The sequence below is a fragment of the Toxorhynchites rutilus genome, chromosome 2 (genome assembly GCF_029784135.1).
Source record: "Toxorhynchites rutilus septentrionalis strain SRP chromosome 2, ASM2978413v1, whole genome shotgun sequence".
NCBI lineage: Eukaryota > Metazoa > Arthropoda > Insecta > Diptera > Culicidae > Toxorhynchites > Toxorhynchites rutilus.
The window spans coordinates 321,740,414-321,754,141 of record NC_073745.1 but is presented as its reverse complement, the minus strand read 5'-3'; the positions used below and the strand labels follow the sequence as shown (position 1 = coordinate 321,754,141).

At 40.3% G+C, this 13,728-nt stretch overlaps 1 protein-coding gene across 4 annotated transcripts in view; it reads left to right on the top strand.

Moving 5' to 3' along the window:
- The window catches only part of LOC129764941 (amphiphysin), a 155,040-nt gene extending 144,224 nt beyond the window's left edge, over positions 1 to 10,816 (top strand). For all 4 annotated transcript variants that reach the window (XM_055764612.1, XM_055764614.1, XM_055764613.1 and 1 more), the window contains 2 exons: positions 8,722 to 8,864; positions 8,943 to 10,816. In XM_055764612.1, coding sequence (XP_055620587.1) covers positions 8,722 to 8,864; positions 8,943 to 9,023 — 224 coding nt within the window. In that variant the 3' untranslated portion in view covers positions 9,024 to 10,816. The remainder of the gene's footprint in view (positions 1 to 8,721; positions 8,865 to 8,942) is intronic.
- The last annotated feature ends 2,912 nt before the right edge of the window (positions 10,817 to 13,728 follow it).

The window sequence follows — 13,728 nt, the reverse complement described above, 5'->3', positions numbered from 1 at the left end:
AGATAACTGTAAATCTCGACGTGTTACGCAATTTCAAGACATTTAGCATCTTTTGTTTTAAACGTCGATTTTCGGTGATTTTTCTATTTCCAAAAAAAAACTCAAATTTTAACGTTTGTGACACCAGTAAATGAAGTCAGAATGAGCTTATGTTTTGCATAGGGTATATTATCGTGCAAATCAACATTTCGTAGTAGCAAGTTCCGAATGAAAAATCGAGATAACCATTTTTATTGGCACCCAAAACCATACTTTTCGTTTCGTACTCCGAAAAAAAACTAAATCCCAGATTGCCGATTTTTGACAAAATTTTTTTTTTCGTGATGACACGACGTTTCATGCAATTTTAAGACATTTGACATAAAAAAAAATTCGAAAACCCCGATCTCCTTTACTTCCCCCTAGGGTGATATTTCGATTTTCAAAAAACTCAAACTTTGACCGCTTTGCGCCACTCTCCCTTAAGTTCGATTGAGCTGAAATTCGGCATAGGGTGTTTTTTCGAGGAGGTGAACATTTTGTATAGGGTAACTTTTTGAAATTTAGGGTCGACTTTTTCCCATACATTCATTGGCACCCTAACGGATACGGATAGAAATGGTGCATTTTTTCGAGTACAAGCCTTTTTTTTCCAATTCATTTATTTGTAAGGCTCAATCGCATGAGCTTTGCGGAGCCACTAATTCATGATTTGTTTTTACAGAATTTCAACTTAAATCTATGTTTAGTAGGTTTCGACCGATTACTCGCGGTTTACTCGAGGTTAGAGGGGCAACAATTTTTGTGGGATGGATCAGGTTAGGGATATGGATATGAGGTATCGTTGTCTCAACCGAGAGTTGCCGCACGCACTGTAGCATTGTGCATAAAGACCAGGGATAGCATCTGGTGTTCGACTATCTGTCGAGGGGGGGCGACGGTGAGATGAGGGGACAAGACAAACAAACTAATAACGAAAAAGAAAAAAAAACACACAAAAGCATTAAATTCTTATGCTAGTCCGTTTCACAAACATATAGATCAACTGCATATAGCAGATGTCGCGAGTTCCCAACACGTCTCTAACAGGAACATAGGGTTGTCTTCTTTGGGCCCTAAGGGCATTCAAAAGAAAGGTACTCTCTGGCTGCGTAATTATCCGTACATTGCCAAACTGCGTGATCGATGTCATCGTAACCGTTTCCACACCGACAGACGTTGCTTTGAACAAGATTTATTCTGTGGAGATGCACATCTAGCGAGTAGTGGTTGGACATAAGTCTACTCATTACACGAATGAAGTCACGACTTACGTCCAAACCTTTGAACCACGCTCTCGAAGAAACCTTTGGAATAATTGAATATAACCACCGCCCAAGACTTCCAGTGTCCCAATCGGTTTGCCAACTCAAGAGGGAACTCTGACGCAGTAATTGGAAAAATTCATCGTATGAAATCTGTCTATCAAACAATTCGCCTTCCTGGGCACCCACCTTTGCGAGAGTGTCCGCTTTCTCATTGCCAGGAATTGAGCAATGAGAGGGGACCCATACAAAGGTTAACTTATAAGATCTTTCGATCAGTGCACTCATCTGCTGCCTCACTTTTGCGAGGAAATAAGATGGGTGCCTACTAGTTTTCATCGACTGGAGAGCCTCAAGCGAACTGAGACTATCCGAGAAAATGAAGTAATGGTCTGCAGGCTTGTTGGAGATCATCCCCAATGCGAAGTCGATTGCTGCCAGCTCAGCAACATAAACGGAACAAGGTTCCTGCAGTTTACGGAAGGCGCTCGAATTTTCATTGAAAACACCGAAGCCAGTGGATCCATTGAGGCGAGACCCATCAGTGAAGTATCTTTTCATGCAATTGACTTTTTGGTACTTTCGGTTAAAAATACGGGGAATGAAAGTTGGTCGAAGCTGATCTGAAATCCCAAGTATTGCTTGTTTCATCGACAGATCGTATTCAATTGAGGAACTGCTGATGATGAAGTGAGCACGATCTGGAGTAAACGATGGAAGACAAATATCTGACGAAATATAGTGGTAATAAATTCTCATAAACCGAGATTGTATATTTAGATGAAGAATTTTTTCAAAGTTTTCAATCACAAGTGTGTTCGTGACACCGCATTTCACCAGTATTCTGAGAGAAAGTTCCCAGAATCGGTTCTGTAGAGGAGTTACTCCTGCCAGAACCTCGAGACTCATGTTATGCGTTGAGTGCATACAGCCGAGAGCTATACGCAGACAATGATATTGAATTCGTTCCAATTTTAGAAGGTGACTTTTAGCTGCTGAGAGAAAGCAGAAAGAGCCATACTCCAGAATAGATAGAATAGTTGTTTTATAAAGCTTTATGAGATCTCCCGGATGAGCTCCCCACCACGTGCCGCAAATCGAACGGAGAAAGTTGACCCTCTTTTGACATTTTTGCTTCAAATACGTAATGTGGGTATTCCAAGTGCATTTTGAATCAAACCAGACACCAAGGTACTTGAAGGTCAATGATTGGGTAATGCTTCTGCTCAAAAGCTTGAGTTGCAGTTGGGCTGGGAACCGCTTTCGAGTAAACACTACCAGTTCTGTTTTCTGCGGCGAGAATTCGATCCCTAAGTTCCTTGCCCAGGAAGACAAGTTACCTAGGGAATTTTGCAATGGTCTTTGCAAGTTTTCGGCATGGGAACCTCTGACGGAAACCACACCATCATCTGCAAGTTGTCTTAGCGTGCATTGTTCTGCCAAACAACTGTCAATATCTTTCACATAAAAATTATAAAGAAGGGGGCTGAGACATGAGCCTTGGGGTAGACCCATATAACTATTTCTGGAAGTTGTCAGTTGTCCAAGGGTAAAGTTCATTCGCTTTTCTGACAACAAATTGTACAAGAAGTTATTCAAAATTCCAGGAAGTCCACATCTGTCCAGATTGTCTGACAGAATTTCTATGGAAACCGAATCAAAAGCTCCCTTAATATCCAAGAATACTGAAGCCAGTTGCTCCTTGTGCGCAAAGGCCAGTTGAATATCCGTAGAAAGCAACGCTAGACAATCGTTTGTTCCTTTGCTCTTACGAAACCCAAATTGTGTACTTGATAGCAAATTATTTGTCTCGATCCATTGATCGAGTCTTCGAAGGATCATTTTCTCCAGCAATTTTCTAATGCACGAGAGCATAGCAATCGGACGGTATGAGTTATGGTCAGACGCTGGTTTGCCAGGCTTTTGAATTGCTATCACTTTGACCTGTCTCCATTCGGGTGGCACAATGTTGTTTTCTAGTAGGGTATTGAATAAGTCTAGCATGCGTCTTTTCGCGATATGGGGAAGATTTTTTAGAAGAACGAATTTAATCATATCGCTTCCGGGTGAAGAGTTGTTCTTTCATCGAAGAGCCATAGAAAATTCCAGCATTGAGAATGGTCTGTCCAGAGGTCCACCGCTTAGAGACGTTTCTCGAAGAATATGTTGGGCTGGAACTGAGTCTGGACAAACCTTTTTAGCGAAATCGAATATCCATCGGTTGGAGTATTCCTCACTCTCGTTAGTAGATGAGCGGTTACGCATGTTGCGAGCTACCCTCCACAAGGTACGTATTGAGGTTTCACGAGAAAGACCTTCAATGAAATTGCGCCAGTAACCGCGTTTTTTTGCTTTAATTAATTGTTTCAGCTGTATTTCAAGCTTCGAATATTCCTCGAAGTGTGTGGATGTTCCATGTCTACGAAAAGCTTTGAAAGCATCCGATTTTTTCAAATACAATTTTGTGCATTCGTCGTCCCAGCCAGGAGTGGCTGGTTTTCTTTTAAACGGAGCACTTGGAACTTTTCTTCTTTGTGCTTCCAATGAGCTTTTATACATCAAATCTACGAAAAATCGATATTCTTCCAATGGTGGAAGTATATCTATTGATTCGACACCAATTGTTACCGCCGTTGCAAATTTTTGCCAGTCGATGTTCCTTGTTAGATCAAATGGAACTCGAGATGGTTCAGTGGATTGCGGGCTACACTTGATTGATATATTGATTGGCAAGTGATCGCTACCATGGGGATCATTGATGACCTTCCACTGACAATCTAATGATAGCGAGCTTGAGCAAAAAGATAGGTCGAGTCGACTTTCTCGAGCCGGAGGTTTTGGAATTCGTGTCGCTTCACCAGTGTTCAAGATAGTTAAATTGAAATCGTCACATAAATCGTAAAAAATAGCCGCTCTAGCGTCATCATAAGGATCACCCCACCCAGTACCATGGGAGTTCATGTCACTCAGTATTAGAACTGGGGATGAGAGAATCGAGACTAGATTCCAAAGTTGACTACGGCTAATGTTAGTATTTGGAGGAACGTATACTGAAGCTATGCAAAGTTCTTTATTCTTTGCCGTTATTTGACACGCGACAATTTCGACGTCTGATAGAGCTGGGAGAGGAATTTTATAGAAAGAGTAGCACTTTTTGATCCCCAAAAGTACTCCTCCATAAGAATCATTTCTATCCAGGCGAATAATATTAAAATCGTGGAAGTTGAGTTCTGTATCAGAAGAAAGCCATGTTTCAGAAAGGGCGAATATATCACAGTCATAATTTTGAAGTAGAAATTTGAACGAGTCTAGTTTAGGCACTAGACTACGGCAGTTCCATTGTAGCACATTGATCATATCTCCTACTACGTTAGGTGAATTATCCATCGAAAGATATGATTTATGCAAGGAGGGGCCATGAAACAGTCAATTGCTTAAGATAAGACTTCAGAGATGGAAGCAAGGCAGAAATAAGGCTTCTAAGGGGGTCTTGAATATTGAGGGTGTTTAATATAAAGTCCACAATGTCCGAAAAAGCTATCAATCCTCGATTGGACGCGAATTTTCTATGAGAAGATCGAGGGGCAGCGTTTTTGTTTCTCTCTCTTCTGGGTAACGGCGTATAATCCTTACTGCAACCAGGAATTGGCTGAGAAGGAGTCTTCGGATTAGTTTTTTTACCATTATCCTTGGAATTAGACAGTCTTCTGAGGATCATTTTAGCTTTCTTACGGTGCAGAGTACAAGCCTTATTAAATTGGGAAAAAAGTTATCCATTATTTTCTCGGTTGCTGGCTTTAGTAACAAATAAATCTCGCGTGATATGGATCATACAATTTAAATAATGCAAAGGTGACATTTCGCACTAAAATAAATTTTGCTAATTAGGTTGGTTCCGTTCAGTTGCGAGTTACAGGATGCTAACAATGGAGGTCGACAAAGAGAAAATTCGCTATATCTTACACTTTTTCTTTTATAAATACGAAAATGCGAGCCAGGTCTCAGAAATTCTGAATGGTGTTTATGGTGTCGATACTGCAACAGTAAAATACGTGTAATTTAATTTATTTGTAATTTAAAAAAAAATATTTTTTTTTTTTAGTGCAATACACTAAATTATGATCTTTGCTGTCAGCACCTGGACCGTTCGAAGCTAGCGATTGACCAGAAACGTCCAGTATTTTCCAACAGAAGAGTTGTTGTGCTTCATCAGGGCAACGCAAGGCCACACAATTCCAGAGCTTGATTGGGATGTTTAATGCATCCTCCATATAGTCCGGACCTTGCACCATGCGATTACCGCCTTTTCCTCGCATTGCACAATTTCCAGAGTGATAAGAAATTGTAAAAATCTATTGCTAGAGTTTTTCGCCAATAAGGACGTCGGTTTTCATACTGCTAGTGGCGAGTGTTTCTGTAATTTTGCACCCCTCCATTTTTGCATCTGTACTGGGGTGTAACTTTGAAATTTGCAAAACGTGGGCGTTACGTTTGAAGTGCATGTATTTGAGCATTAATAACTCCTCGCCGGGTGAACGATGTGATATGAAAATCACTACATTTGAACGATAAAACGTGCATGTGTGATGTTTGCGACTTACTGACCCAAAAACTTTTTTCCATAGCTCAAAAACTTCTTTGGAAACTATCTATAAAATCTATAAATATGGGTCGGATGACCGCGAAAGCAAAATAAATGTTGTGCTCGCTCTGGTTTCTATTTTTTTCTGTTTTGTTGAACGGACGTGCAAAATTTTTCGCTGAGTGCGCTTCGACAATAAGCAATAAAACAGTTTTTGTGAATGTAGGAGCGTGTGTGGATTTATTGGTGTAAGGATGATGATTTTTTAAATTATAAAGGGTTTCCCAGTCTCTCAGACTTTTTCATTCGCCAATTTGGAAAACTAAATTAAATACTCGACCTTGAGAAAGCCCATTTGGAAAGCCTCATTGCCGCCGGCATTCGATCGCTACTTGACTAAGTTACTTTTTTCCGATCGATTAATTAATTTTCGTTAATTTGAACATTGTTTCAGGGCTAAAATTTCGTTAGAGTACAGCACATTTCAAGCCGGATGTAAAGAAAATATTTTTCAGCCGTGAGAGCCGCGTTTTTCGGTGGAAACTTGTTCCGCAGCGGTTACTTTCGACGCCTAAAGAGATTCATTCTTGAATTTCTGTAATGTTTGTTTCTCGCCGGTTATAATTTCGTGGTCCTACATGAACAATAAGGTCGTCTTAAGGGTGGTATCTTTTTATAGTGAACTCTCCCTTACTCGATGTTCTGTATCTCGATATTTTCCCCAACTCGATGAATTTCATGGCTCCTTTGACTGATTTTACAAGCATTCTCTCCATAACTCGATACCTCCCTAACTCGATGGTCGCTTGGGTATCGAGTTAGGGAGAGTTGACTGTATTTTTTTTATGGCCCGCGACATCATGAATAGCACGAGTTTGTGGCCCCTATTAAAAAAGGTTGAGTTCCGCTGGTTTATGCAAAAACAGTCCGATAGGAACTTAGCCTACAAAAAAAACAAAAATTTTGGAAAAATGGTGAATTATTTCTCAACAAAGTCTCCTTTTAGCTCGATACACTTGACCCAGCGATGCTCCAACTTATTTAATCCATCTGAAAAATACGTTTTCTCGAAGTTTGCAAATTAGGCCTCCGTGGTGGCGATGACCTCCTCATTCGACTCAAATTTCTGCCCGGCGAGTGACTTTTTCAAGTTTGGAAACAAGTTTGGAAGTCGCAAGGGGCCAAATCTGGGGAATAAGGTGGATGGGGCAGCAGTTCGTTGTGCAATTCGACCAATTTGGCCATGGCCAAGACGGAGGTGTGAGCCGATGTGTTGTCATGGTGGAAAAGCACTTTTTTCTTCGCCAAATGTTTTTTTCTACAATTCGGCGTCGAACCGGCCCAATAATTCGGCATAGTAGAGTCCTGTGACCGTTTTGCGCTTCTCCAGGTAGTCGATGTAGATCACACCTTGTGAATTCCGGGTGGACAACACCTTTCCGGCCGATAGGACAGTCTTCCTCTTCTTCGGAGCACGTTCGCCAGCTGCAGTCCACTGTCTCACGGTTGCGCTTGTTGTACGGAGTGAGCAAACGCGGCACCCATCGCGCCGACTGCTTTCTCATGCTCAAAATTTCATGCAGGATATGACCCACGCGGTCTTTTCAGATACCTACTGTTTCAGCTATCTCGCGCACCTTCAATCGGCAGTCTGCCAATACGAGATCATGTATTTTTGTCACGTTATCCTCCGTGGTACACGTTTTCGGGGCTCCTAGGCGTGGCTCATCAAAAACCGACGTGCGACCAAGTTGAAACTCGATTAACCATTTTTTGACGGTCGCCATCGAAGAAGAAGAGTCACCGTGTACAGTATCCAAGCGCTCTTTGATTTCGCTGCGCGTTTTCCCTTCCAAAAACAAGAATCGAATCACCGACCGATATTGCTCTTTTTCCATTTTTCTAAAATCCGCGGACTCGCTCGCTTCCACACATGGTCAAAACAAAACTACGAATCCGATTCGGCTGAAATTTTGACAGCCGTTTTTTCACGTGCGAACAACATAAAAGAAAGGGCTTTTTGCTTCGAATCGTTACTGGCGATGAAAAGTGGGTTCATTACGACAATCCATTCACGGCCAGAAGGTTTTGCTGTCTATTTGGTGGGACCAGCTGGGTGTGGTGTACTTTTAGCTGCTAAAGCCATTACGGGGGACCTCTACCTACGTTAATTGATGCGTTTGAGCCGTGCACTGAAGGATAAACGGCCACAATACGAGTAAAGACACGATAAAGTTATTTTGCAGTACGATAATGCTCGGCCGCATGTCGCGAAACCGGACAGAACATACTTGGAAACGCTGAAATGGGAGGTCCTATCCCACCCGCCGTATTCTCCAGACATTGCTCCGTCCGATTACTACCTTTTTCGATCGATGCAACATGCCCTGGTTGACCAGCACTTCTCCAATTTTTATGTAGTCAAAATTTGGATCGATTCGTGGTTAGCCGACAAACCGGCCGATTATTTCCGCAAAGGGATCCGTGAATTGCCAGAAAGATGGGAAAAAGTTGTGACTAGCGATGGGCAATACTTTGAATATTAAATTTGTACCCATTTTTGTCGAATATTAGCATTAATTTAAAAAAAACCAAGAAACTTACCGGTACTCCTATTAGCAGAAGAAGTAATTCGGAACCAAAGATCAGTAACGTTTACCATTCAACCTTTAACACTTACCATCAAATAATTTTAACGAATCATTCTCACAAAGGAAAAATATAAGAAATAAGAAAGCTTTAAATAAGTTATTCTAAAGTCTCCTTCTTTCAGTTGATGTATATGTATAGAAGACTCGTTCGTTCGAAAAAATCTCGAAATCCACTGACATTTCTCTTCGATACGGTTACTTACAGGTGCCACCACAACTGACTTGCCACCGGGAGTGCTGTACCGAGTGAAGGCCACCTACAAATACGTCCGGGAGGATGTCGATGAGCTGAGCTTCGATGTCGGAGATATCGTCAACGTGATCGAATACGAGGATCCCGAGGATCAGGTTCGTTATCTTCGTGCATCTTTGGATATGACAGTAAATCATTAATACATGTTTAATTTTTTTTTTCTACATTCAAAGGAGGAAGGCTGGCTGATGGGTATCAAGGAAGGCACAAACGATAAGGGCATGTTCCCAGCCAACTTTACCCGGCCGTTGTAAACCTAAGTCGGCTTGTAGAGCGAGCAAACGATTCACAGCTTCGCGGTTCGGGCCGATGCGATCGAGTAGAAGCGCAACTCCCATTGTTAATAGCAGAAAGTCAAAGAAAATCAATTTTCATAGCAAAAAACGAACAACTCACCCGGAAGAAAAAGAAGAAGAAAATGATAAGATTGAATCAGCAAAATAACATCTCTCATATTAAATGTGTATATGCAGATTATATGATCCGTTTAACACAGAACGATCGAATGGATCCGATAACACATAGGATACAAAGTTTGATAACACTCGAAAATAACATTAGGAACGAAGAAAAAAAGAGCGCGTGAACGGAAGTAAGCGTTCACAAGTGACGTGCAGTGAGTGATGTTAGAAGGAACAAGATGTGCCTTTAGAACTGTTCATGCCAGGACCAGGAGAATGTGGATGGTGATTCCTTTCAACATCAGTTTTCTCTGCTTTTGTGTCCAACCGTACTATTTATTTGTTACATATTCACATCCTTGAATTTATCGTTTCCATTTTATTTGAAGTACGTACGATTCATAGTCAAACAATCTGTAATTCATCCTGTTACGTTGAAGCTTCCCATTTACAATTCGAATAACTAGAAAAGTCTTCCCAAATTTTTAATACATATCTACAAAGTTCATCCCTTAGCCAGCGAGTTCGTATTATAACCCGGTGAAAACTTTTTTGATAATTGTAAATAATCGATTGTCCTTTTCGATCGAGTAACTTTTGTTCAAAACTTGTTTTTAATTAGAACCTTGAAATATAATTTTACTGTGTATTAAACGATTTGCCAAAATTGCCACCCGGAAACGAACAACTATTGTGAAACAAAACACTATTTTGTAAATAGGTGATAATGTATAAAGTTGTTCCCCCGAATCAACGCTGTTTTCCCCCGTCATTTTTTTTGTAGAATAGCGCTTTTTTGTGTGTAGTTGAGAGTACGTTTTAAATAAGTTTGATCAAACAAACACGATTCGAAAGCGTCACCGATGAAAGTGTGTGATACATTAATACAAACAAAAATGCATTTTGAAAAAAAAACCGAAGCTTTGAACAGCACACACGTTGCGAAAGCACTCTTTGGCATCCCTTTTTTGAACACAGAGTAGCAAAAGAGTGCGGAGCGAGTAGCACACGGTAGATGAATGACCATTTCTCGAAAAAAAATTCCTCCTGTTGATCTACTTTCTCGAAACACTATCAAGCTTAATCTTCCATTTGCACCTACTGTACTCGTCACCAAAAGTCGCATGGCCAACACAAGCAACTGTTATGTAGAAATACTTTCCCTTCTCATTGTTCAATAACTGTTCTATTATTATTTGCAAATTGAAAAAAAAATGTTTTTATTATATTTGAAAATTTTATCTTATTTAACAAATAATTAAATTAATAACTTAGTTGAGTAGTTGTAATGTACATGAATCTACGCGTGGAGGGAAGATGCGGATAGGGATGCGTACAACCCGTTGCAACTGTGGGTAGTTACAAATGCACACAGATGAATTACAAGAAGAAGAGGAATAATAAAAGCCGTTTTGGAATACAAAAATATTTGAGGATAACAGAACAAAAACAGTGGAATACTTTGCAGATAATCAACGAACTTGATTATTTTGATTGGAAAATAGATGATGCAAAGAAAAAAAAAGATTAACTAAACGCGAATGATGAAGAGTTAATATATTTCAAATAAAATATTAATACTATAATATGCTAAGAATAACGAGGATTAAAAGAAGATACATGAAACTTGTGTACAACTGTGATAATTTTTTTTTACTAGTGGAGCTTAAAAGAAATTGTCACCCTAACTGAAAAATTACGTCCATTCGCAAACACCTAGAGAAATATCGCCGCCATGGGACTAAGGTTTGATTCTGTTGGAATCCGGAATCATTGCTCATTTTATAGCAGCGGTCGTAGTAGGCGTATTTGAAGTCTTTTAACAGCAATATGTTTGGAAAATCTGCATCCTTCGACATTTAAAATAGTCGTTGATCCGTTTTGTTTTGGAAATGTTGCGTAGGATGGAAGCCGAGAGATAAAATATGATTTTGGACACCCACATTAAAATCCCGACATGGTCAGATATTAAAATCCTAAAATCGCTGGAAGTGGCTTATCGACGGTGTATGAAGTGATGAACGTTTTTGTGAACGTACAAATGAACCGGACGTACAATTGTTGTTCGGATCGGAAGGTATTAAAAACAATTGAAGCAAACCCGGTACTCTCGGACTACGACATGGCCAAAAAAGACAGCTGTAACCAAAGTACTACTAAACTCCGCCTGCGAATGACGCATCTTTTTAGTAGCATGTCCAAAAAAGAACCTGAAACCATTGAGAACCAGAGTAGACAGTCCAAAGCCCCAAAGGAAGATGGGTAGAATAGCTGTTATTCATGGCTATCACGCAAAGAAAATAATGGATAAACCCGTAAGCAAATGTGTGTGTCAATGCACTACTCTAATTCAGCGAAGACTGCGGATTCTTGGAAAGGGCATTCTTATGCCTAACGAGATTTGGTTTGCTGAACTAAAAAAAGGTAAGGAACTTCATAATGGAAGTCATACCTTCGTTGGAGGATATGCAAAGTCCTGGTGCGACTATCACTTATTCCCTGAGTGATGGAACGGACTGACACTGCATACATAGCAAACTGGAGTGCACTACAATCAATCAAACTGATGGTCGCAGTGGTAAAATGTTCCTACAGAAGCAGAAGAAGCTAATGTGTGACACGACCCGTACCGAGAGCATATAGGTGGGTTGATGAAATACCTTGCAACTAACGGAGCCTGTGGAGTACCAGGGAGCACTCCATAGTAATTTGGAAACCTTGGAAATCTGTGGTCTTCTGGAACTGGTGGTGCCAAATTTGTGGTTTTGTGGGTCAGTACAGGAGAGCCCTAACCGAATATAGCAGAGAACCAAGATAATCTAAACGAAAACCCTGGGTATATAACTGCAAACGCATTGAAAGTACCCCAATCGTTGAAAGACTCAGTGAAACTCTTGCAAAAGAGCACTCGAACGGACTAGGTTCTCTGAAAAAGGACGACGATTCGTTCACAAAATCTCCTTCAGACTTATTAGACTTATGGCGGGTTTACATTAGGGAGATCTATAGCTATAGATGGATTTATTCACGTGAAAATAGGTGTAAACGGGTGAGAATAAATATGATACACTTATTCGAGGTATATATAACTTGAATAAATTCAGCATATGTAAACGCTTGTGAATTTCTCACTGGTGAGAAATCACTAAAGTTGGATGCAGTTCTACTTCAGGTGAATAAATTCACCGAAGATAGGAATATATTCATTATAGAAGTTCACGCTAGTGTAAACGGTTGATGCGATTTCTATAAATCTCATCATATTTCTTCACATGAATATATCCCTAGTCTAAACCCACCTTTACAGACGAAGACTCACTTCCCGGGACCTACATCTGGTCATTCTGACACCAGTTCTTATTATAATCGCGATGACAAAAATGCTCTCGGAGGTGTCTCACTGGACTTGAAAGTATAAAGGAGGTCGCAAACATAGTTGCTGGATTAATTTTCACCAGGCCCAGATAGAAAACGCGGTGAGATCCTTTCAACCATACAAATGCGCAGGTGCAGATTGGACTTTCCCAGCCCTGGTTAAAAATGCAGAATCAAAGCTATTTCGACCTCTAGTCGAGATTTTTAAGGCAAGTCTGATACTAGAGCACATTCCATTCACATGAAGACTCGTTAAAATTGTCTTCATTCCAATAGCTGGGAAACGTGATAATCACTCTCAAAAGCATTCGGACCGATAAGTTTATTATCAATACTGTTGAAAACTATGGAGAAAGTATAACGTATTACAGATTTAGTAGAGTATGGACCCTATTCCAGAACACGAATCGAATAGACGAGCGCTCGTATCGTTTGTTTTCATATTCCAGAAGCCGAGCTCGATTTAAAACAAACCAGTAGCCCGTCTGACTCGACGACCGTTTGGAAGCGCTCGCCGATGAATCAGTCGAATCGTCTAGATTGTTTGATGTGTTTGTTCACTTTGTTGATTTCAGGTGAAGGTGGAAGGAAGCCACAATGGCGCTCACTCCTTTCATCTCCCTCCCTCACCCCTCGCTCGATATTCAATAATTTTCCGAAACAGTGTGTAGAAAATGATCGTTTACGTACAGTTCCCATCATCAACCAAACTCTTGAGCTTGAGCTTGGGTCGGCTGTACAATTCGTAGTTGCTCTCCGTGATTGACCTGAACCTACCAACTTGCACAAAGAACACACAGAATGACGCTTGGGACTAGCAAATCATTCTCGTAGTTCCCATCATCAACCAAACTCTAATCGATTACTCACAAGATATTGAATTGTCATCTGCCGTCGCAATGTATAATGAAAAACGTTGGAAAACTCGAGCTAGTGCTCTGGAAGTGATTTTTTCAATTTTCCGCCATGGTTTTGTTTGTATTTGTGAAAGCAGTGTTACCACATATACAGATTTTTCTGTAATGATACAGATTTTCAGCATGTTTTTTGACCAAGAATCTGCATATACAGATTACAGATTATTGGATATCCATGCAGATTTTATACAGATCTCGTGACAAGATGAACTAATTTTTAAATATTTGATCATTTTGCGCAACAATTCACAAACTAAATCATGCAA